Here is a 25080-nt window from a genome sequence, read left to right as displayed (position 1 = left end):
CACCCGTAAAAGGAAGGCCACTCAGGAGTTCATGTTTGGTTTCCATCAGCCATGTTGAGACTTTCCCTCAGGCTACAGAGCACAGGGCTAGGAGAGCTCAGAGTCCAAGCCCTCCAGGGAGCCTCCGGCCTGTTAGCAATGGAATCACAGGGCAGACAGGTGAGCAGCACGTGACCCCGCATCAGGTAAGGCAGTGGAATCAGGGCTGACCCACAGAGGAGGACACTCAGGCTCGGCTGCTCAAATGACAGTGAACTCTTCCAGGCACAGATGACGGGGGTCTACTGCTTCCAGATTTACAACAACCATTCCTTGTCCGTTAAGAAGGAGAAGCCAGGTTTCCTCTTTGGGGAGTATCCAAGCTCAGGCTATAAGAAGAAAGTTTCCTTACATTTTGAACACTCTAAGTAGGATTCCAAAAATTATGATGAACACAAAACATGCAGCTAAGCGGGCTCCAGAGTCCAGAAACATCTCCACGTGGTCAGATCATGTGACAGATGTTGCTTTTGGCGTCAAAACGTGGAGCAGTCAGTTTCACAGTTAGTCCCACTGCATCCGTGACGTCTCCCAAGCTTCTCTTGACCTGCACACCAGCTTTCAGCCAAACCTGGCTGAGGGCCTAAAGGGACCTAATTGCGAGGGTCATGAACACACCAACAGAACCAAGATCCACCCGCAGGAACAAAGGCTAGAGCAGTGAGCCCCAGCAGAATGCCCCCTCCCTACAGCCACCTAATGAGGGTCAGTGAAACTCAAGTTTGTTCTGCAGCCCCAGGCCCCAATAGAGAGGCAGCCAGGTGTCTTTTCCAGCTCAGGTTGCATCTGCAGAGGACAATGAATGGAGGGAGAGGAAGGCGAGGCAGGGAAGAAGTTTCCATCCAGATTTCCAAGGAAAGCTCCTCAGGTGGAGAGAGGCTTAGACAAAAAGCAAAAACCAGTGGATGGATGGCTGGAAGGTATGAGGAGTTATCAGTTTTCCAGTCTTTGCAGATTTAAGAATGAAGTACGAGGGTCCTCTGAGCCCAACAACAAGGCAGCCTGGGCTATGAAACTCTTTCCAGTGGTTTTGGCATCATGACAGCCTATGTTCTCTCCATCCCTCTTCGCTCACAAGTGGCAGGACTGTGGGGAAAGGCACATCACAGCAGCGTTGCCCGGAGGGGTGGGCTTCCTGATCCAGAGTTAGACATCCTCATGGGTGACCATGGGAACGCAGCGTCCCTGCACTCAAAGCTCCAGTGACAGAACCGAGTCCCTGACCAGCTGCTGGAGACGAGAGAAGACCCGCCTGGCTATGTGCTCAGGCCGGTGCCTGCTCCTCCCATACTCCTGGGTGACAGTCACAGAGGTCGTGGTCGCAGGAAGGCTCAGTAGAAGCGCTTTCGGCTCTGATCCTGCCATTTGTTGTAGAGTATGAGCCCAATGACAATGGCAAATACGGAAAACACCAAAGAGAAAAAGACGATGAGAAAGAGGGCCAGGCCACTCAGGGGCGGCAGCGGGGCTGTCACTAAGGAAGCAAGAGAGAAGCAAGTCAGAATGAGGGAGCCCGCCCAGTGGGAAGGACCAACCAACAAGCTATCAAGTCCCCATTTCTGGGAGCTAGAGCTCAGACTCTCCCTTTCCGGATGCCGCAATTTAAAACCTAAACAGCCCCCAGTCTGCTCATCTGTAACACGGAGACAAGTGAGAAAGCAGGGGCAAGTGCTCCAAGTGCTTCGGAGAAGAACCCCGAAAAGAGGCAGCCCCGCCAGCTGTACTGCATGTCACCCCAGACCCCCACAGCCCTCAACCTCCTCACGGGCCATGGGGCCTTTCCCCAGGATCCCCCGTGCTCACTCTCGGGCAGTTTCATGTTGTCCACCGAGGGCAGGAACACATCTCGATGCAGCTTCTCCTCTTCTGGGGTTCTCTCCACCGTCAGCTCAAACAACTTCAGGGAAATGACGTCATGGTTGTCTAAAGAAAAAGAGAACAAGGATTACTCAAGCCACCCTGAAAAGAGTGTCTCGGTTCAAGCTTCTAATCCATAGCTAACAAACAGTGACCTGAAAAAAAATAACTGAAACTTCTGTTTCTCATCTAAAAATAAGGACAAAGAACAGGGAATATTCTACATTATCCTGTATTTATAGTTTTTATCAACAAGCATGCATTACCTATATAATTTTAAAATTTAGAGAGGGACTTCCCTGGCGGTCCAGTGGTAAAGAATCCGCCTTCCAATGCAGGGGATGCGAGTTCGATCCCTGGTCGGGAAACTACGATCCCACGTGCCTCGGGGCAACTAAGCCCACGCGCCTCAAGTAGAGAGCCGGCGTGCTGCAAACTACAGAGCCCACGTGCTCTGGAGCTGCGGGGCCACAGCTGCAGGGCTCACACGTCCTGGAGCCCGTGCACAACTAGAGAGAAAACCCGCACACCACAACTAGAGAGAGAGAAGCCCGCGCGCCACAACGAAAGATCCCGCATGCTGCGATGAAGATCCCACGAGCCACAACTAAGACCCGATGCAGCCATAATAAATAAATAAATAAATAAATAAATATAAAAAAGGAAAGTCAATGTTATAAAAATAAATAAGTAAAAATAAAATAAAATTTAGAGATGATACAAGAACTAACCCCCCATCACACGTAAAACCTTCTAGTGAAAGGAGACACAGCAGCCCCACAGCTTCCCTTTAACATGGACAACACACACAAGCAAGACAGGAGAGGGCCTCCCAGCAGCTGTTTAATGGGCCATGAGCAGGGCACAGCTATTGGCCTGGAACACACTTCCCTTCTGGACTGTGCCTAATTCCTTGCAGTAACTGTGGCCCTGAATCTCACTATTAATTACCAGAGAAGGATGAAGAAGTTAGAGACTCAATTTTTTCTCTCCTTTTTTTTTTTTTTTCCTCTCCTTTTTTAAAGTAACATTATAAATTCAGACAGTCAAACATACTTGACGTGTCTCAATACACTGAAGTTGTATCTCTTACTGACGCTCAACCCAACCCAACGTTATCCAGTGGGAGCCTACTGAAGTTGGCTCCCAAGTCCTTTTACACAAACCCAGAAGTTTTTGGCATCTTCCTTGCTTTTCTAGAAGTTTTCAGCCTGTATTTCCTACCTTAGACCTGGCATTAGCCAAATCCCCAAGAAGCTCTTGTTCCTCTTGGCATTGGTATTCGTATAAAGAGACCACAAACATGAGTGCTAGGGGTGCTCATTGCTACTAGGTTGGTTATTGCAGACTGGATTTCTTGCCATCTCTATTATCAGGATGGCATTTACAGCTGCTTGGACTCTTAGAATCTTTAGCAGACCCCCAGGTAAAAAAACTGGATTTACCTTCAATTAGACAAAACGTTTTCTCTGCCAGGACTGAGATTAAACCATGGGACAGGATAAAGAGCCACAGTGATCCTCCTCACAATGGAGGGGCATCGAAGGCTGGGATGCTGTGATGTGTCCTTTCTCAGCATTTCCAATAATCCACAGCAAAACAAGTTAAGATGTTAACAAGAAAGGCCTTAATAGAAAGACGCAATTTGTATTTAGGGGTATCCTACAGGTGGAGAACATGGACGTACTAACCTAGGCATTATCACCAAGAACTTAGAACAAAGGACTCCTTAGGATAAACAAAAAATTATTCTCTTTGGCCATTTCCAACAGTTGGGAACAACTTCCCACTGACAAGTACAACAGGAGGTTAACTGAGCAGGTCCCAGAAGCCTGCAAGCTCAAAGGAAACTTGTGGACAGGGATACCTCTTTCAACTTGAGTCGCATAACAAGATTCCATAGCAAAGATCTCCAGCCTGTGCCTCCCTTTACCTGTGCCAAGGTAAGATGTCCCACAGCTCTGGCCTACCTGCACAGTATTTAGAACTAGCTGCCAAAACTAATCTCTTATAAGTGACAGAAAGCAGATCAATCATTGCCTGGAGGCAAGGTAAGGGAGGAATGCTGCAAAGGGGCACGAGAGAACTTTTCCCTGATGGAAACATTCTGTATCTTGACTGGGATGGTGGTTACATATATGTAAATATTTGTCAAAATTCTTCACACTATATACTTCTGTTATGTGGAAAGCATATCTCAATAAGGTTGATTTTTTTAAAAAAAATTAGTTGTCAGGATTTACAAAATCAGATTTCATTAAAAAAATCCAGATTTCCAGCGTCTCTTGAAAAACTAGAAGACATGGCCTCATTGAGCCCACATTTTCTATCGGCAACAATGGCTGAAACTGAGTGGATGCTGCCCATTTCAGATGGGTATTTGCCTCTCTTTCTTGCCAGAAGAAAGTTCTACTTCTTCCTAGCTTCATTCATAATACATTATATCAAAAGAACCAAAAGTTTAATTCTTTACCTCTTCTGAAAAGACGTTATGATTGATGCTAAAGCCAAGGGAGAGAATAAGCACATAAAAGAAGCTTCTCATCGGAAACAAGTAGGAAGAAAATCCAGAGGAGAGAGAACAGTAGAAGAGCCCGGTACTGCTAACGCCACATAAGTCAAGGAAGGCAGGGGTTTCAGAGTAATTGGTCAAACAAGCTGAAGAGAGGACAAACAGCAAGCACACAGAACAGCAAAGAAACAGAAGGAGCTTTTACAAAAATACTTCTGCTAAGAGCACGGCAGAGACACAGGCCTGAGTGCAGCATTTACCATGGTGGTAAATTTACAGAGGTGGATGTCTTGGAAACACAAGCATCTGCACATACAACACATTCAAAAGTCTGAGCACAAAGGAGAGTCTGGGGGTCGGAAGAGGGAGGACAGAGTCAAGGAAAAGCTTTGTTAAGAGAAAGGGAACTTTTCTCCACATCCTCTCCAGCATTTATTGTTTGTAGATTTTTTGATGATGGCCATTCTGACCAGTGTGGAAGCAACCTAAGTGTCCATCATCGGATGAATGGATAAAGAAGATGTGGCACATATATACAATGGAATATTACTCAGCCATAAAAAGAAATGAAATGGAGGTATTTGTAATGAGGTGGATGGAGTTAGAGTCTGTCATACAGAGTGAAGTAAGTCAGAAAGAGAAAAACAAATACAGTATGCTAACACATATATATGGAATCTAAGGGAAAAAAAAAAAAAGTCATGAAGAACCTAGTGGCAAGATGGGAATGAAGACACAGACCTACTAAAGAATGGACTTGAGGATATGGGGAGGGGGAGGGGTGAGATGTGACAGGGTGAGAGAGTGTCATGGACATATATACACTACCAAATGTAAAATAGATAGCTAGTGGGAAGCAGCCACATAGCACAGGGAGATCCGCTCGGTGCTTTGTGACCGCCTGGGGGGGTGGGATGGGGAGGGTGGGAGGGAGGGAGATGCGGGAGGGAGGAGATATGGGAACGTGTGTATATGTGTAGCTGATTCACTTTGTTATAAAGCAGAAACTAACACACCATTGTAAAGCAATTATACTTCAATAAAGATGTTTAAAAAAAAAAAAAAAAAGAGAAAGGGAACTAAGCACATTAGGTGAAAGGACAGGAACCTGACTATAAAAAGAGACACAAGAAATAGGAAAGCACAAAACTCAAAACACAGGCTGGAAGAGCTGGCTTGATGTAGAGGCAAACACTGCCTTCCATTAGCACCAAACATCTCCCGAAGACAACCGTGCTAGATAACCCCCGGCCTGGGCTTTTAAGGGATCTGGACATGAGAATGCAGGAAGATAAGCGCTCGCAGGGCACTTGTTTGCCAGAGCTCTGCCTGGCTGGCTCTCCCCTCTGAGAAGCCTCACCCGGGCTGCCTATCGAGATGTGACCTCAGTCAGGGCAAGTAAGGAGCGCACGTGTGAGTACCCGAGAGATCCCCAGTGATGGAGGAGGTGCCGAAGTAGTAGCCGCGGGGCAGGCGGACACCGGGCACCTCTATGCAGTCCCTCCACTCATGCTTGCCATCGATGTCCATCATTATCTAGAATAAAAAGAAGAGATAAATCAGGGCCAGGCCACGGAAGCGGGAGCGAGACAGCCCATATCGCCAACAGGTCCAGAACAGGGACTCACCGTCAAATGCCTCTTGATATAGCGAATCACAAGGAAGGTGTCATAATGGAGATTGCGGACAATGGCCGTACAGCCCCCCAGCTCTGTAGGCCGCCCGTCCCGCTCGTGATCATAGCTGAGGGAGCCATTGTTCACCATGGCTGAGATGTAGGGGAAAACCCGCTGGGAAAGCAGGGAAGGAAAAGCAGAGAACGGTGAGGAAGTACTCTTAGTACACCTGTGCAAACAGCATCAGGAATTCTGCACATAAAGCTGAGCTCCTCACAGCAGAACAGACAACCACTCTGTCTCATCACTAGCAGCCCCCGAGAACCCACACTGAGATGGTCACTCGAGGGACATGGCCCAGAAGTGACTGACCTCTCTACCTGCCTTCAGGAATCCTCCTTGCACCCATCTGGGTGGGTCTGAAATGGCCCCTCTGACACTCTGGAGTCTGACTGGAGTCCTCCCAAAGATCGCCATTTGGCAGTTACAGTCTACCCAAGACTGTTGTTTTTCTTCGTGTGTGTGTGTGTGTGTGTGTGTGTGTGTGTGTGTAATTGCCATGTCAACTTCTTGAAGAGAAAAATCATTTATTATGCCTCTCTGCATGTGTCCACCTTAGCTCCATCCCTTCCCCCCAAGGGCAAGTATTTTGCACACAGAGGTATTCCGAAAATACCTGTTCAATCAGGGAAATCTTTCCATTCAGGATAGCACCTTTCAAATCCTAAAATTCTATAAGCATATGATGCTAAATGGATTAGGACTCAGAAAGGGCAGTGCCAGAACCAGGCTGCAAGGTGGTGTTCTCCAGCCACAGATGACTATTCTTAGTCAAAAGACCATCCAGCCCATTTAAGCTTCACCACACATAACTTCTCCCACTAATACTCAGGGCAAGGTTCTCCCACTGAAAGTTTCCCCATATGCCACCCATTTTCCCACCTACTTCAGAGGCCCTCTCTCTCCAATAGGCTCGTGGAGCAAATTCTTTCCTAGAAATGCTGAGCTAACCATTCCAGAACAAGCCCAGTGCTAAGGCAGTGCAGAGAGGCAGGGGGATGAAAGGACAGGAAACATGAGACATGCCACTTCTTTGGTGAATCCCTCATTGTCCTAAACAATCAACATGCAAGGTGAAGATGCAGTAGAAATCAGAGACTGGTGACTCCTGAGACAACAGCCACACGGATTCTAAACAGTAGCAAATGTTGGATGGACACATAGGGAGTACGGGATGGCCTTGGTGGGTCAAGAACTGAGTACCTGGACTCCGGGAGAATATCGCCTCTTCTGGGCCTGAGGGGGTCCAGCAGGTTATTATAAAAACAAGAGAGGGCACAGAAGACAGGAGACCAAGTCAGAAAGAAACAGCCATGGAAGAGCTATGACCCAGCTGTGGTGGATGAGCAAACCAATCTAAATCCCCAAACAGAATTTTAGGGTCTGTGGAAGGCATTTCGCAAGTCCTCATACCCCTCAAAATTACAGGCAAAACTATATGCACAGGTGTTTGTACACTTTCTAAGGAGAGGGTCTGCTGCTATCATGAGATTCTCAAAGGGGTCCACTAGGAAGACCCCTCTAACCCACATGGGGTCCTGAAACTCTCTGAAACTTTATAAAACACACAGTATCACACTCTCCAAGCAGGCCTCACTTATGTCTCTGACAGTCCAAAAGTCAGGCCATGAGTTGGTCTGTACCCAGACTACAGTATTTCTTTAGCAAGGGGAGAGACAGGAGTGATAAATAGGGCTAAATTCTTCCAAATTCAAGATGTCCTTTAGTGCCCAGGATCTCAGGATATAGCTCTTGCCCAGAAGACAAAAATCCCACCACTTGAGAGGCTATCAAATTAACTCTAATCCAAAGGGATCATTTACTCTGTAATTGAGCCTTATGGACATATATTTCCAGTTATTCTAGCCGACAACATGTGGGCAAGAAAAAGCTCTGTGGGAACGTTGCAGCAGGACAGACTTAGAAAAATCACAAGGTTCAAGCATGTTTAGCTTCGCTCCAGAAAACTGCTACAGTTCTAAGCTACTAGCAACAAGAGATACCTGTACAAGCTCAGCTCGGCCCTGCCCTACAGGAAGTGTGGGCAAAGGTGTAGAACCCAAAGCATTCCTGCCCGCTAATACTTAGTGAGCATCTATTACGAGCCAGGCACAGTCCCAGATGCTAGGAGCTCAATGGCAAACAAGATAGGCAGACTGCTCTCTGCTCTCATGGAGCTGACATTAAAGTGGAGGGGACAAACAATAAGTAAGTAAATAAAACCATCTGAGACTGATAAATGCTATGATAAAAATAAAATAGGTAACACAATAGAGACTGATGAGGAAACATCTCTCTGAGGAGACAACATTTGAGCTGAGACCCAAGTAGTTAGAGGGACTCCACCAAAAACTCTGAGGGCACAAGAAGCATGAGGTTAGCATATTCAAGGACTGGAAGATGACAGGGGTGTCTTCAACCCAGCCAGTGAAGAAGGGGCTGGTGTGAGCTGAGGAGGCAGCCAGCTCACACCAGCCCCCTACAGGCCACAGCAAGGGTCTGGGTGAGCCTCAGAGCAGCTGCTCTTCTCTTGTGCCACTGGTGGCATATGTACAGGACTACAGAAAGGTATGAAATGAATCAGAGGATGATTAAACTGCTGGAAAACTACTCTTCTACAACTATCATTCAGGACAAGGGAATCATGAGTATGTTATCAGCAGTTTACAGAGATGGGCTTCTGACAAGAAAGCCCGTAACTTCAGTGAACAATTAGGGAAAGAAGAGATTGAAAATGCCCTCGTGAGCTCTGATGATCCCAAGGCTTGCTTCATTTATCAACCCCAGCACCTGTGATCAGACGTTGAAGTTGTAACTTTCAAGGGAGTGCCTAGGACAGCGATCCTTAACCTAAGGGGGCCTTACTCTTCCCAAGGCTGGTGAAGCAGCCAATCATCCAGTATCAGCCAGAGGCAAGCTGGGCCTCTGGATGACCTGGGGGAGCTTTTCAAATGCACGTACACGTGGGTCCCGCAGTCAAAGAGCCTCACTCAGTAGGTCTAGAATGGGGCACGGGACTATGTATTTTTTAAGAGGCACCACAGACGACTGGGATGTGCAGCCAAAGTTAAGAAATACTGCCCTAGACAGAGTCCCACAGCTTTGGAGCTGGAATCTGTCTACTTCAGCAACTCCTGACTTGGCCTTCCACTTTACACCTCACATTAACGATGTCTTTAAATGTCATCTTAACTTCTATGCCCAGTCAGGAGTTCTTGAAGGGTTCCTTGGGTACCCACTCATTTGACACAGCAGCTAATTTTCTTTCCTTGGAAAGCAGCCTATATATAGCCAGAACCAAAGGCAGAAGAATCACCCTGACTCCGGCAAAGGTGGTAGTTTCATTCCTAATTTAAGAGTCATCAAAAATTAGGAACTCCCACCTATTGTCCAAATGGTTGATGTCGGAAAGGTGGGGAGATGTCTTCAACTTTTTGTACTACAAGGCCCTCCACACGGTATTGCACCTTCAGCATAACTTGATTGAAAAGAGACTCATGAACTTGTGGTTGTGTGGATCCTATGCTAAAATTCCACAGGTGCAAAGCACATAGGCTGCAAACCACTAGGTGTAAAAAAGAGCACACACGGCGCTCTGTAATCAGGGAGACCTGGGTTCTAAATGCAGTTACACCACTAACACCTGTGTAATCTCTCTGAGATTCTACTTCCTCACTGTAAGCAGGGAGAATAATACACAGCTCACAGGGTTAATTATGAAGATGAAATGAAATATGTAAAGCATTTAGTACAGTGTCTGGTATTCAGAAGGGAGTCAATAAATGTTCATTCAACCAATGACCAAATTAATGAATTTTTAGATATATTGTTCACAGGTGTTCATATATAGACACAAAGCCAAACATATGTCTTTCAGAGCAGTAATTCCCAGACCACTGGCTGTCATGGACCACTAAAATCTCTAAACATATTTTTGGGATTAATAGGTTTGCCTTTTCTTGCTTTTTTTTTTTTTTTTTGCCTACTAAATATATTAAAATATAATAATGAATGACAGGACAACCATCTACAATAAACATCATTTTTGAAAAGAACATTTTAAAGCAAAAAAAGAAAGAACTATATAATCTTATAATAAATAACTAATTAATAAAACATTTCGCATTTATGAAAAGTCACTTCACTGTTCCTATTCTTAAACCAGTGAAACTCTGTAACCAACCAATACGAGTCTATGAACCAGCATCTAGGAGCCACTCTCTTAAAGCAGGTTTACCAACCTAAACCCCAGTGCAGTTGAGGAAGCTGGCCAAGTTTGCTCCCTGGAACCTAGATGTGAAAAAAAGGAGGGTGGGAGGGGAGAGGGAGCGCACAGAGCCACACCGGCTACTGCCAAGATGTCGATAAAACGTCCCTGGGAATGTCACTTAGTAGTGTGAATATGAATAGCTAGCGTTTTTTGAGAGCTTACTCTGTGCCAGCCACTGTACTCAGTAATGTACACATATGCGTTAATTCCCACAACCCTAAGAGGTAGTACTGGTATCTGCATTTCACAGTTAAGAAAACTTGTTTAAGATAATGCAGGTATTAAGTAGTGAAAGCAGGGTTTGAAACCAGGTAGTCTGGCCTCAGAGCCCTGGCTCAATCATTGCCACACTGCTCTCAAGATCAATCAGTATGGAACAATGGTTGGTATATACTTAGCTACAACCAAAACCAGCAAACCAACAAACAAAAAACCAAAGTCTCTAATATACCCTGAAACACAAAGAAATACTGGAAAATGGCTCCAAATTAAAGGAAAGGAGAGATATGACAAGTGAATGCAACACAGGATCTGGGGTTTTCTTTTGCTATAAAAGACACAGTGGGGACAACTGGTACAATCGAATAAGGTCAATAGATTAGATAAGAATATCTTTATCAATGTTAAGTTCCTGATTTTTATCACTGTGTTTTGGGAAAACAAGTGAAGAATTTAGGATTAAGTAAACATGATGAAGGCAACTTACTCTTAAGTAGTTCAGAAAAAAATATACACATATGCATGAGGTCAGACACACACACACACACACACACACACACACACAGGCATGAGCACAGGCACAGACAAACATACACATATACACGTAAAAGAAAAGGACAAAGCCAATGTACTAAAACATTAACATTCTGGGAAATCTGGGTGAAGAGCATTCTGGAGTTCTTTGTTGCATTCCTGTAAGTTATCTGTAAGTCTGAAATTATATCAAAATTTAAAAAATTTTAATGATTAATCTGAATCTAGTATTTACCACACTTTCAATTTTTCTATGTCTAAAAAATTTCTAAATTAAAAAAAGGTTTAAAAAAAACAGTATGTTAAATATGATGCAATGTTTTCATTTTTAAAAAGGTGTGTATAGTTCTGTTTTTGTTTTAGTCTTTTCTGATTTTTCTGTAATGAGCTTTTACATAAAAATAAGAATTAACAAAACAAATGCCTCTTCTACAGCACCTCCCTTCACACCTCCCTGTGACCTTCCCCTTGGCTCACCAACAGAACACACTCACTGCCACTTCCCAGACAGACACTTTTCAGACTTTCAAAACTTTCTAAGTCGCTGGTCCTACAGTAATCTTCATCCAACTAACCCTTTGTGCAGGAATCTGGAAAGAGGTGGCTGGTTAACTGAGCAATACCCATCCTACTTAGAATGGGTAACATCAGTGAGATTAAGCAGCATGAGAAGGCCCCTGCTCCATAAGCCCCCAAACTCCTACTAAACTAGACTAGCTGTGACTCTGTCTCCAAGTCTCAAAGCTCCTCAACTGGAGGATACGGAATAGTGCAGCCTCCAGGCCAGCTGACTGCCTGGAAGAGCTTCACATACGTGAACATTAATTATCATGAACTCTTAAACTCACAGAATGATTTTAATCCCATTTATCTTAGTTGTGATCCCCAACTAGAACAAACCCAAACCATGTAATGTGGGGACTTCAATAGAGTACTGTAAAATCAGGAAACCTTAAACTCGAGGCATGCCCCAAACACTGAAGTTCATAGCCCACCTACCCAGATTACAAGGGCCAAGATATAGAACACAGCCTAAGACGCAACACCTTAATCTCACTGCTAACCACCATTATGGTAGTATGTGAATACTTCTTGTTAACTCTATGGAATAGGAGATCTTGTCTATAGTTCTACTGTGGGGAACCCATGAATCTCCTGACATTGTATGTAAAATCCTATTGTATTCAAATCTACCAGAAAGCCATACATTTCTACTTCCCCTGAAAACTAGTTCTCATCAATGAAGCTCAGCCTCACTGCCTAATCACATCTGAGAGCTTGCTGGACCTAGATTCCAAAGGAGTGTCTCTTAGAAAACACTGCCTCACCAAGGACTGAGAAAAAAAAAAAAAAAAAACCTAAGTCACATCCAAGTAGTATAACAACAAGAGAATTTAAGAAGTTATGGAGTTCCTTTAATACTGTAAAAATTCTGTCCACCAACAATAAAGACACCAAAAGGGATTAGTGTCTTCATCAACATAAAGATTTGAGGGAATGTGCTTTTCAATTGGAATGGTGTATTATTGTTAATTTTCTTCCAGTTTCAAAAGAGGAGAAACAATCATCACATTAAAAAAATATGGGAAGCACCTCAAACTAGACTTCCAAGCTGGCCTGATCTGAGAAGAGCAGTGAGCTGCTCGCACCACTTTCCAACCAGCTGTTTCTGCCTCCAGGGGTGAGGCCCGAAGGTCTCACTGGGAAGAATGAGGGCCAAGGCTGCAAAGGGCTGCACTTCTGGGCTCTCATTCCAGGAAGGTCTCTTGCCACCATACTCTGATTTCAACTGAGAGAAGACATTCCTACTCCAAGACTGCTACTGAGTTCTCTGCAACTTTTCACCAACATCTGGGTTCTCCTGAGAAACGGATGACCATCAGCTGATGACTTCCTGGTGCCAAGAAAAGATGATCAGGTTGTGTTTTAATCAACATTGTAAAAAGTTAGCAATGCCAAGATGTAACTCACATACCACACAATTCACCTATTTAAAATCTATAATTCGGGGGCTTCCCTGGTGGCACAGTGGTTGACAGTCTGCCTGCCAATGCAGGGGACACGGGTTCAAGCCCTGGTCTGGGAGGATCCCACATGCCGCGGAGCAACTAGGCCCGTGAGCCACAACTACTGAGCCTGCGCGTCTGGAGCCTGTGCTCCGCAACAAGAGAGGCCACGATAGTGAGAGCCCCGCGCACCGCGATGAAAAGTGGCCCCCGCTTGCCGCAACTAGAGAAAGCCCTCGCACAGAAACGAAGACCCAACACAGCCAAAACTAAATTAATTAATTAATTTTTAAAAAATCTATAATCCAATGGGTTTTAGTATGTTCACAGGTAAGATTATGATAACCGCAATGAATTGTAGAACACTTTCATCACCCCCAAAAGAAACCCTGTGCACTCTCCCCACCCCAGTCCCCAACCCTCAGCACCTGGCAACCACTCATCTACTTTGTCTCTATAGATTTGCCTATTCTGAACGTTTTTTATATATGGGATTATACAATATGTGGTCTTTTGTGACTTGCTTCTTTTGCTTAGCATCTTTCCAAAGGTCATCCACATTGAAGCACGTATCAATGCTTCATTTCCTTTTAATGTTGAATGATATCCCATTGTATAGATATATTTTGTTTATCCATTCATCAGCTGATGGACATTTGAGTTGGATCCATTTTTGGCTATTATGAATAATGCTGCTATGAACATTCATGTAACTTTTTGTGTAGACATGTTTTTATTTCTCTTGGGTGTATATACCTAGGAGTGGAACTGCTGGATCATATAAACTCTACATTTAACCATTTGAAAAACTATGGAATAGTTTTCCAAAACAACTGTACCATTTTCCATCCCCACCAGCAGTGTATGAAGGTTCCAATTACTCCACATCTTTACCAAACTTGTTATCATTTGTTTTTTTTATTTTAGACAGACAAGTGGATATAAAGTGGCATCTCACTGTGGTCTTTTTTTTCTCACTGTGGTTTTGATTTGTATGCCCCTAATAGCTAATGACGTTGAGCATCTTTTCATGTGTTTATTGGCCATTTATATCTCTTCTTTGGGAAGTATCTATTCAAATCCTTTGGTCATTTTTCATTTGGGCCGTCTTTTTAATTACTGAGTTGTACCTAGAATATATAAGGAACTATTACAAGTCCCTTATCGGATATACAATTCACATTTATTTTCTCCTATTCCATGGGTTGTCTTTTCACTTTCTTGATAGTGTCCTTCAAAGTATAAAACTTCTTAATTTTGGTGATTCACGTTTAGTTTTTGATCCACTTTGGGTTAACATTTGTGTATGGTGTGAGGTAGGGAAACACTTCATTATGCTGCCTATGGATATCCAGTTGTCTCAGCACCATCTGGTGAAAAGATGATTCTTTCCTTATTGAATGGACTTGGCACCTTTATCAAAAATCACTTGTTCTTAATTGTGAGGATTTATGTGTGGATTTTCAATTCTATTCCATTGACCTATATGTCTATCCTTACGCCAGTACCACACTGTCTTTATTACTGTAGCTTTATAGTAAGTTTTAAATACAGGATGTGTGAGTCCTCCAACTTTGCTCCTCTTTAATCAAGAGGAGGCTATTCTGGTTCTCTTGAATTTCAATACTGATTGTAGAATCAGCTTGTCAATTTCTGCAAAGAAGCCAGCTAGGCTTTTGAAAGATAGGGATTCCCTCAAATCTGTAGATCAATGTGGGGAGTATCACCATCTTAATGATACAAAATTTTCCAATGCATGACATGGGATGTCTTTCCACTGACTTAGCTCTTTTTCAGTTTCTTTCAACAATACTCTACAGTTTTCAGAGTATAAGTTTTTCGGTTAAATTTATTTCTAAGTATTTTATTCTTTTTGACGATAGTTAATGGAATTGTTTTCTTACTTTCATTTTCTGATTGTTCAATGAAAGCATACAACACACAATAGATTTTTGTATGTTGATGTTATATCCCATAACCTTGCTGAATTCATTAGTTCTAATAGCTTTTTGTGAATTCATTAGGATTTTCTATAGATAAGATCACATCATCTACAAAGAGAAATCGTTACTTCTTCCTTCCCAATCTGGACTAGCTGCCCTGACTAGAACCTCCAGTACAATGTTGAATAGAAGAGGCAAGAGCAGATAGTCTTGCCTTATTCCTGATCTTAGGGGAAAAGGATTCAGTCTTTCACAATTAAGTATGATGTTAGCTGTAGGGTTTTCATAGATGCCCTTTCTCAGGTTAAGGAAGTTCCCTTCTATTACTAATTTGTTGAGTATTTTTATTATCATAAAAAGGTATTTAATTTTGTCAAATACTCTTTCTACATCTATTTATATGATTATATGGTTTTTGTCCTTTATTCTATTAATATGGTCTATCATATTAATGCTCAGATATTAAACCAATTGTGAATTCCTAGCATAAATACAGTGTATTTATACATGGTGTATACTCCTTTTTATATGTTGCTAGATTTGGTTTACTAGTATTTTGTTGATGACTTTTACATCTATACTCACAAGAGATATTAGTGTGTACTTTCCATTTCTTGTGATGTCTTTATCCAGCTTTGGTATCAGGATAATACTGCCCTCAAAGAATGAATTGGTTAGCATCTGTTCCTTTGATTTTTCACATGGGTTTGAGAACTGGTATTAATTCTACCTTATGTTTGGTAGAATTTACCAGTGAGGCCATCTGGGCCTGAGCTTTCCTTTGTGAGTCACTTTTTAATTACCAATTCAATCTATCCAGATTTTCTATTTCTTCAACCATCATTTTAACAGCCATTTATGGCCTGACAATCTCACTGTGGCACAGGTGGTACCCTGTTCTTCAAATACTAAAGCTCTTGACTTACCTAAACAACAATTCTTATATTGCTCATGGGGGAACAGAGGTTATGTGATTTTGAACAACATGTCCTGATTTCAGGGAGCCAAGCCTAAACACAACTTAAATCCTAAACTCCCTCACCCTCTTCTCAGATGCATTAATGTTGCTAGTATTTTCCCAATATTTCCTCATAAATAAATGTGGTAGACAGTGAACTGAGCAACGAGGTCAAGGGCACTCTGGTGACAAGGAAACAAGAAACCAGAGAGACAATTTTACCACTGCCTTGAGCGAGCTGCTGAATTGCTCCACAGCCCGTCCTGCCTGCTCCTTCTCCTCCTCGTCCAGAACACCTTCAACACACAACGTTTACAAATTTTCACAAGGTACTATATTTGTCACCCTCTCCTTATGAGCTCAAAATAATAAAGCAAAATAAAGAGATTGCAGTCTCTGGAGTCAAACCCACTACCTGGGTGTCACTGATGAGTTTTTTTTTAACCTTTCTGTACTTCAGTTTCTTACCCATAATGTAGGGATAATAATAATATCTACCCCAAGGGGTTGTTAGGATAAATAGGTAAGACATGTAAAAGCACTTAAAACAATGCCTGGCACCTTCAAGTATGATGTCAAAGAAAACCATGCCGCTAACAAAACACATTTGACTTCACCCTCTGAGACAGTACCAGGTCGTTGGGATGTAGAGAGGAGTACACTTTCTCCACTCTCTGCACTGAGCATAAGCTCTGAGAACTGAAATTGCAGAGGAGATCACTCCGAGAATGAATACCTCCATTCTCAAGGAAATCATCCTGGCATAAGGAAAAAACGGATGGGAGGTGGCAGAGCACCATAATTAAAAGTGCAGCCTGTGGAATCAGGTGGACCAGTGTTCAAAATCTGGCTCCACCTTATATTGGCTGTCACCTTAGACAAGACACTTCTCCAGTCTTCTGTTTATGCATTGGTAAAATGGGAAAAATAATACTGACTATAAGGAGATTTGATGAGGATCAAAATAATAACTGTAAAGTATCTGGCACATAACAGCCACTAAAAAACAGAAACTGCTTTTATTCGATTTTTTTAAATTTAGTTTTAATAAATACATTTGTTTAATAAATAATAAGGAAACAATGACCTGACGTTGATCCAGGGGTTCTTCATCCTGGTTATGTATGGGACTGTCACCTGGAGATCTTTGAAAAAGTAAGGTTGCCCAGATTGCACCTAAGACAAACAGCATCAGGCTCTCTGAGCTCGGGGCCTGGACATCAATAGTTTTAAATGCTCTCCAGGTAATTCCAAGTGCAGCTGGGAGTAAGGCAGAAAAGAAGTCCCGATTTTTACCATCTGAAACTAATTTTTTTGATTAACATCTACTCTCCTTACAAAATGAGGCCCATGAGATCTGCCCTCTCAACCAGAATTACTCCTATCTGATGGAGAAATGGAAGCTAAAAGAGTTTGAACAATTTATTTCTGGGAGAAACAGGGAGCCACGTTTAAAACTCTAGTCAAGCCCTGAAGCCCACACCTCTTATTCAGATGTATTTCTAACTACCACCACTATTTCTTCAGCGGGACTGCAAACCTTCTCATGACATTCCCCTCACTAAAATCCTTTAATGCACTTACCCCCTTAAAATACTTAGAAACCCAGACTCCCCAACAGATACACCACCCTTCAGAACCCGCCCCACAATGTGCACGGTGAGGACGAGTCACCTACGTTCAGGTTGCTCTGCTGCCGGTCTAAAGAGACAAGCCACCAACCACCCAAGGAGACGCTGCTCAATCTCACGGGCCAGTTAACTTGCTCAAGAGGGAAGAGTGTTAGCAGCAAAGAATGCAATGTGAATGGCAGCCCTGGAACATGGCGAGACCGAGGGCCCTGTTTTTCTTTCTACCCTCATCTCTCTCTGACCCCCCTTTTTCCCCTCACATCCACTTTCCCTTCTCTAACTTTATCACCTTAACACATGGCTTTTCCCTCTGCACTGGTTCCTAATTCTGCAGATTTCAACGTCAATGTCACTTCCTGGAAGAAGTCTTTCCCAACCACTGTCCCCACCACCACCGTCCCACCCCAGGTTAGATGCTCCTGCTGGGTCTTCCTATAGCCCCCCCGGAGCACCCCCATCAGCACCCTCACTACTACATCAGCACCCCTGCTCCTAAGTGCAAGGACTGTGCTGGTCTCGCTAATTCCCAGGGCCTGGCACCTTGAAAGTGCTTGAGGTCTGATGGACAGAAGAAGAGCCCAGAAGCAACGTGGAGAAGCAAGTCTATAAGTGACCCACAACAAAGGTTCCTCTCCTAACTCAGGTCTCACTTTCCACTTCCTCTAAGCAGAACTCTGTGGGGAATGTGAAAAACTGCTGAATCTGGGTGTTGTATATACAATGATCTGTTCATCCAATTTTTTTACAAGTTTGAAATTTTTCATAAGGAACTTTTGGGGAAAAAAGTAAAGTAAGTTCTGCCTCCATTCCTAATCCTGCCTTTCTTGCTAAGTATTATTTAGCAACAGGATACCCAGCAACAACGTGTCCTAATCATCTTCCCACCATCTGCTCTCAGGGCCATTAGGCACAGAGCGAGCACAGACCTGTTGCTAGTGTAAGACAGTACTTAAGAACACTCAGGGTCAGCTAACAAAAAGAAGCTTCTGCCAACAGCCAGATACTGGGTTTCAACAAAATGCTGAGATTTCATCAATTTCTTTTTACAGCCTTTCCTAGAGGAGAGGAGACTTGCTGTGCAGTCCTCTGAGAAGAGGAAGAAGAAAAGGATGCTGGCAAGGGGGAGCAGCTGCAGAAGAGAGCTCAGCAGTGATACAGGACGTCAGGGGAGTGGAGGTACCTAAATTCAGCTTGCTCTGTGCTGGCCTAGGAGCCACAGCACCAACCAGCCACGCATGCTCAAGCCTAGGGGCTCCCAACGTGCACAAGACAGCACACTGTTAACACTAAAGAAAAAGCCCCCATTCGTGAGAGCCATTCCCAAGACTGTGCACCATAAACAGCTCTATCTAGAAAAAACCCTGACATAGACATTAACTCTTGAAGTTCAGCAAGTGAAGAAAATAGAACCGAACCCCTCACTTTCTTTCCCCTCTGTTTCCTCTTGAACAACATTCCTAAGGCAAAGGGCTGTGACGTCAGGGCAGCTGACCTAAGCTCTGACACTTGCCATTACCTCTTGCTGCTTCTCCTCATTGGGATACGTGTCTACAAATACTCCCAGCCCCACAAATTTGTCCATGTTTCCAAACACAGGCCCTAGAGAGAGAGAACAGATGATGAACAGTGAAATAAAGCCAAGAGTTGATAAAGGAATAATACATCACTATGATAGAGGAAAAAGTGAAATTCAAAAGACTCCCCAGCCTCTCCTTAAGATGAGGAAACAGCTGTAAAAGCACCCAGTGAAGGGCACGGCCTGTAACAAGCACCCAGTAAGCACCTGCAGTTGTTTGTCATTAAAGGCGGGGAAAGAGAGAAGGCCAGCGCCACCCTGTTTAGCACCCCAGTTGCTCCCTGATCCAAACCGGTTGCTAAGGCGCCCCTAAAGAATTCTGCTTCACAAACACTTGGTGACGACTACACCCCTGAGAGAACTGAATTCCCAAGTTTCCACTTCTTGTTGCAGAAGAGATCAGGTCAAATCAGGCTGAGTTTTGCCATAACTTGGAGCAGTGGCTCCCGCACAACAAGGAAAAATAGATAACGCTTCCCCTTTCTGCTGACTCAGGAGTTCTGAGATCGGTCACTGTGCATGCCCAGAAGAAACCAGCGTGCCCAATGTCAGACTTCGGGACAGGCAGTGCTTTCCTCCGGCCAACGGGCCGGGAGGTTTCAAAGGGAAAGCGGAAGTTACCAATTAGCAAGAAATCACCCCAGGATGAGTCAAGTTCAGCTGCTTTTAGGCCTCAGACCCCATTCTAGAGACTAGACAGGCCAGTCTTTATCTACAGACGTCAAGGGAGAGGGAAAACCGCTGGCACTGTGGAGACGTGCCCTTCTCAAAAAGAGGGCACACAAAAAAGCAGGTCTGTCACACACCCCACAAGAGCAACCCAGGGTCCCAGTACCTGGCTGCATCCGATCCTTTGTGTACCAGATTGCCAAGCCGTCCCCGTGCAGGTTCTTCTTCCCTTGTCCGTGGATTTTGAAGTGCACCTGCAACTCCCAGTCTCTCAGGAAACATGGCTAAAGTGAATAAGACCCTAGAATCAATGAGGAACATGAAACGCGAAGCCCTCAGGCCCTCATGCACAGTCTACAGACTCGGAAAACACAAACGCAGGTGACGTGAGGCTAAGGGGTAAAACCGAGATCTAAGACTTCCTAAGTGTTTGTGTGGTAAAATTAAACAGATTGAGCCATTCAACTGTATATGATATTTAATATGAAAAGTGAATAAACCTCCCCATTATCTTCACCATCTCCCAACAGAAACAGGATAGCACTCCAAAGTTGGAAAAGACAAGAGAACTTCGTGTTAGAGCACTGTGATTCTACATCCACCCAGCAAAGGATCTCAGCCTACAGAGCAGAGGTGGCTGATTAATTAACACTCATCTGCAACTTAAGATCACCCCTCTGACAGAAAGACTCTAAAAAGCTTGGATTTCAAAAAGGGTCAAAGCCCCATTCATTACAAAAGAAAAAGATAAGCTAAGTCATTCCGCAAAGGTCTCCAGGAATAATTAGCAGATGCTATAAACAACTCTAATTGGCTAGACTTGGCCCTATGCCAAGCTGAGGGGCACCCCAGAGTTCCCTTGAGAAGGGATAAGCTATCCCCCCACCAACCTCAAGCCCACGGCCAAGGAGCACAAATGCACCAAAGGAGAACACCACCACCCCCAGCACAGGGACAGCCTCTGGTGGAAAAACATTTAAGGAGGTGGTTACCAAACAGACTCTTGTTTTTCTTCTTTTGAATTGTGTATCAAAACCTTGTAAAAATGGAGAAGCAGGTAAGTGGATGGTTAAGTGTTCTAAATAGTTGAAAACTTTCAACCACTTTCAAACCAGAGTGGGTATTTGTTTTGCAGAGGCTCCTGGTTAAAGTTCACCATGAAGAAAGAAGGGAAGGAAGAGCAGATAGACCAGTGGGGTTCAGCCAAAGGCCCTCCAAATAGATTGTCCTGGGGAATTCCCTGGCGGTCCAGTGGTTAGGGCTCTGCACTTTTGCTGCCGAGGGCCCGGGTTCAATCCCTGGTCAGGGAACCAAGATCCCACAAGCCTCGCGGCGTGGCCAAAAAAAAAAAAAAGATTGTTCTGGCTCTTGAGCAACATACTGCTAGATTATTTTCAGTTTTCATTTTTAATTTCTGGGAAATCTTCCAAAAGTGTTAGTATTAGGAGTACGTAGTCAAAAATAAAAGGGGTGTGGATACTCCTGAGTTCACCAAACAACCCTGAAATCTCCAATAGCTTTCCCTCCTCTGATGAGCCCAATCCCTGTGTTGTCATTCGGGGTTCTCCTCTTTCTGCTATTTCATTTAGATTTCACAGCAAGAGTGAAATTCAGTGGCAGGAAGCTGCCCCATAGCCAATGGGTAGGTATGATGCCCCTGGGAAGAGGGTAGGGCCAGAGAAGTTCACACTGAGCCAAGAGGTGCCTGCCATTTATCCTTGGCCTTGTGTAGCGCAATGCTACACAGTTTTGCTCAGGGCTATGTCTAACAGTGGGTCTCAAACTTTGCTGCATATTAGATTCACCTAGGGAGCTTTTAAAAATCCCAGTGTCTAAGCTGCACCCCATTCCAATTATTTCAGAACCTCTGGGGGTGGGACCCAGCCACCAACTCCAGTGGACAGCCAAATTTGAGAACTGCTCAAACAAATCCATCCTACTCAAATAACTCAGAAACAATGCCAAAGCTCATTCTGAGAGTCAAATACCAAAAATACAGGTATCAGAGAATCTGAAAAAGGGCAAGATAACTAGATCCTACACTAGAATCACTGCTACATAAAAGGGTTACGTAGAGACAGCTAGCAAGACAGCAGCAAAGTCTTGGACACAATCATTTATAATCCATAGACCTGTATCAGTGAAACTTGTAACAGAGGTGTAACAAACAACAGCACATTTCTGTAACCATTTTAACTTTCCAAAGCTTTTTCATGTCTATTGCCTTATTTTATTCTCACAATAACCCTGGTGGGCAAGTAGAACAGATATTATGAAGCTCATTTAACAGCTGGAGAAACTGCAAACTGAGAGAGGATAAATAACTGCCAGGGCTCACAGTGGGTCTGTGATACAGCTAGACTGAGAACCCAAGTCTTTCAACTGCCAGCCCTTCACCTCTTCTACCAGAACACAATGCCCTGCATTCTGTCCAAGACCGAGTTCAGCACTGCAATCTGAGATAAGGGGCCAGCTTGTGCAAACAGCTCCACGCAGAAACTTCTCATCCCGCTGCTCCTTTAGAATTCTCTGCCACACAAAATGAACAGGGGAAATAAATCGTTTCCTTTTCTGAGATTCACTTGTCTACAACTAATGATAAAAGCCATGTACAAGTAAGTTCTTAGCTTCTGCGAACCCATGAGAAAGTGTTAAAGGATGCCAAGGTCACTCCTAAAAGTGGTCATAAAAGATTTAGAAAGAGCCCTGGAAACCGAAAAGAAAGCATCATCTTACACTTGTACAAAATCACAGTGCAGCCACACCAGGAATACTGCATTCACTTCTTGCCGCCATACCTCAAGGAAGACAATGTAGCTAGAAAAGGCCCAGAGAAGAAGGACAAATAAAATGACCAAGGGCTCAAAGTGGCTTTTACACGAAAATAAAATTTAAAATTCGACTCAAAGGGAAATAACAAGGGGGGGGGGTGTTACTGGGATGAAGCTTGAGATAAATTTAAAAGAGCAGTCTTCTATTTCATAAAGCAAAGTAATTAAACATGAGTTAACTTATTAACCTCCAAAATAACACTATCATGTCAATCAGGAATTAAAGACTGCTATTTTTCTATTTTCAGAAAATAGAATCAAAATTGATTATTTGTTATACTTAGGGCAACAGAGCACCTCCCTGAATATCTGATTTCATTATGAAGGTCATGATAATCTCTGAAATGAAAATCCTTGATAGCCACAGAAGACAGAATAGTGGGATAGACAGTGAAATTAAGTCAGTATGCCACTGGTGAACTTTTTAGTACTTTCTGGGTCAGCAACACAGGAGGGAGAAAGATTCTTACCACCCGGTTCCACAGGGCACCCTGTTTACTTTGCATATCTGGGGTAAGGCGGATATACTGGGTCATCACCATGGCATTGCCCATCAGATTCCACAGGGAGGAACTGCTTGTGCCTACACCTACGGAGAGGAAGTAGATCAGTTCATTCTCTTCAACACCAACCCGTTCGGAAAGCCACCATGGACCCTCCGAAAGCTGGTGTCATCACCTTTTTTTCCCCTTTCATGTCACTCGATCTCCCGTCTTCTGTCACTCATTACATCTCAACTCCTTACCATCTTTACAGTTTCCTTTCACAAAGACTTTCTCAGGTGAAGACCCCAGAGCACATCAGAGCTGTCACTTTAGCCATGCCACAGTAGCCATAGCTCAGATCCATTCTTCCCCATTTTGTATGTGAGTAAATTTTAGCACCATGAAATAAAAAAATTTCCCCAGTTATACCAAAAGAGCTTGACCATTTGGGGCTCTGTGGCTTAATCACATTCTTTCTTTGAACAATCCAAGCGTGAAGCTACTTTTCCCCTTACCTCAGACTATCAGCCCCTTGAGAGTGAGAACTTTGTGTCTGTATAACCCACAGTATTAGCAACGAGAAGGCACTGGATGCATCTGCTAAGTAAATAATCACCCTTAGCAGCAGTGTATATACTCTTGCACTTTGTGATTTTGTTTGCTGTCCCCATATCCTCCAGTGGGGAAACAGACTTGTGTTAATTAAGCCATCTACACTGATTTGGTCTTCTTTGTAGCTAACCATGTAAATTTTCTGGTTGATAAGCTGTGCCTAGCGGCCTACCAACACTAAACAGAGCAAAGCTAACCAGCCTCTTTCATCAATAGGGCTCCTGGACTGAAGAAGAACACGTGTCTTAACTGACAGCAGAATTTTATCTTCTCAGTCCGGCCAAGTTCTACCCTAGCTCTGCCGCCTGCTTTATTTCTAGCACATCCACAGCTCCATCCGGAGCCCGGCTCATTGCTAGTGGCCCTCAATCACTCCCATCGGTCGCAGTTCTCTCCCCTTCCCACATTCCTCCTGTCCAACTCTAAGCTCCCCTTCCTCCAAGCCCGGCGCTAGTGGCATCCGAGAGCCCGCTTCGACCTGCTGGAAACTTCCAGGGCTAACTCCGGGGTGGGAGGAGGGTAAACGGGCCCCTGCCCTTCGTACCCGTGGCTCCCAAACACAGCGAGAGCCCCCGGTGCCCCCACCCACAGCCGGCAGCATCCTGGGGGCCATGAAGCCCTTCACCGCCCCCGCCTCTACGGACAAGCTCAGGTCCCGAAGCTCTCCCCATGCACGACCACCTCGCCCCCGGCGCCTCACCCTGGTAGGGCTTCGATAGCGAGTGCTCCCGTTTCAAGTACTCGAACGTTTGACCCGCCCTGACTTGCCGTGGCCCCTGCCCAGACCCCAACAAAAGGAGAAGGAGCAACATCCTGGACCCATCCCGAGCCGACAAACGCCGCCGCCACCGCTGCCACCACCCAGAGGGTTCCAAGGCCACCGCCATCTTTCCCACTGCCTTCCCTTCATCGAAAGCCCGCCCCGTCCTCCAAGCCATTGGCCCATGGAACCACCTGCTTCACGTCCTATTGGCTCTCGTCGAGTCCCCGCCCCCGCAGGTGAGCATTTCACCGATTGGCTGGCTTGAGCACCAGTTTGCCTTGCCAACTCAGGAAAGGGGCGTGGCCGAATGCCTGGATTCCCTTGTTTGCATTTGTCCTGAGTGCCACTAGGCCTGCTGGGATACGTAGTGATTTCCATTTCGTCCATGCATTCTAGAGTAAATTTAAAGAGATAAAATGTTTCTTCCAGTTCCACGCAAACGTTCTAGCCTCTCTGCCATAGTACCCTCCTGACTGTGCGGATCTATCAACTGATCTAT

At 44.4% G+C, this 25080-nt stretch overlaps 1 protein-coding gene and 1 non-coding gene across 4 annotated transcripts; one reads left to right on the top strand and one right to left on the bottom strand.

The window, feature by feature from the left end:
* Positions 1–34: 34 nt before the first annotated feature.
* LMAN2L (lectin, mannose binding 2 like) lies at positions 35–24717 on the bottom strand. Of its 3 annotated transcripts, XM_059942227.1 has the most exons (9): positions 24519–24717; positions 23192–23310; positions 20057–20174; positions 19162–19244; positions 7288–7320; positions 6037–6198; positions 5830–5944; positions 1843–1962; positions 35–1513 (listed from the first exon to the last, which is right to left on the bottom strand). In XM_059942227.1, the coding sequence occupies exons 1-9, from the start codon at positions 24703–24705 to the stop codon at positions 1371–1373; spliced, it is 1080 nt and encodes a 359-aa protein (XP_059798210.1). In that variant the 5' UTR covers positions 24706–24717; the 3' UTR covers positions 35–1370. The 3 variants fall into 3 exon arrangements, with proteins under 3 accessions (XP_059798210.1, XP_059798211.1, XP_059798212.1); XM_059942228.1 differs by lacking the exon at positions 7288–7320; XM_059942229.1 differs by lacking the exons at positions 23192–23310; positions 24519–24717 and adding an exon at positions 22627–22685.
* TRNAK-UUU (transfer RNA lysine (anticodon UUU)) lies at positions 21128–21200 on the top strand. The gene has a single exon. It is a non-coding gene; the product is annotated as a tRNA-Lys (tRNA).
* Positions 24718–25080: the final 363 nt, after the last annotated feature.

The sequence above is a fragment of the Balaenoptera ricei genome, chromosome 13 (assembly GCF_028023285.1).
Source record: "Balaenoptera ricei isolate mBalRic1 chromosome 13, mBalRic1.hap2, whole genome shotgun sequence".
Lineage (NCBI taxonomy): Eukaryota > Metazoa > Chordata > Mammalia > Artiodactyla > Balaenopteridae > Balaenoptera > Balaenoptera ricei.
The sequence above is the reverse complement of the archived record's forward strand: the minus strand, read 5'-3'. Positions and strand labels throughout refer to the sequence as shown.

Bases quoted from the DNA above. Each gene is read 5' to 3' on its own strand.
- LMAN2L (XM_059942227.1), bottom strand. From the start codon at position 24,705: ATGGCGGTGGCCTTGGAACCCTCTGGGTGGTGGCAGCGGTGGCGGCGG. The intron at 20,175-23,191 runs GTAAGAATCTTT...TATTCACTTTAG, and splicing joins GTGCCCTGTGGAACCGGGTG to CCATGTTTCCTGAGAGACTG. The intron at 19,245-20,056 runs GTACTGGGACCC...CTCTCTCTCTAG, and splicing joins AAAGGATCGGATGCAGCCAG to GGCCTGTGTTTGGAAACATG.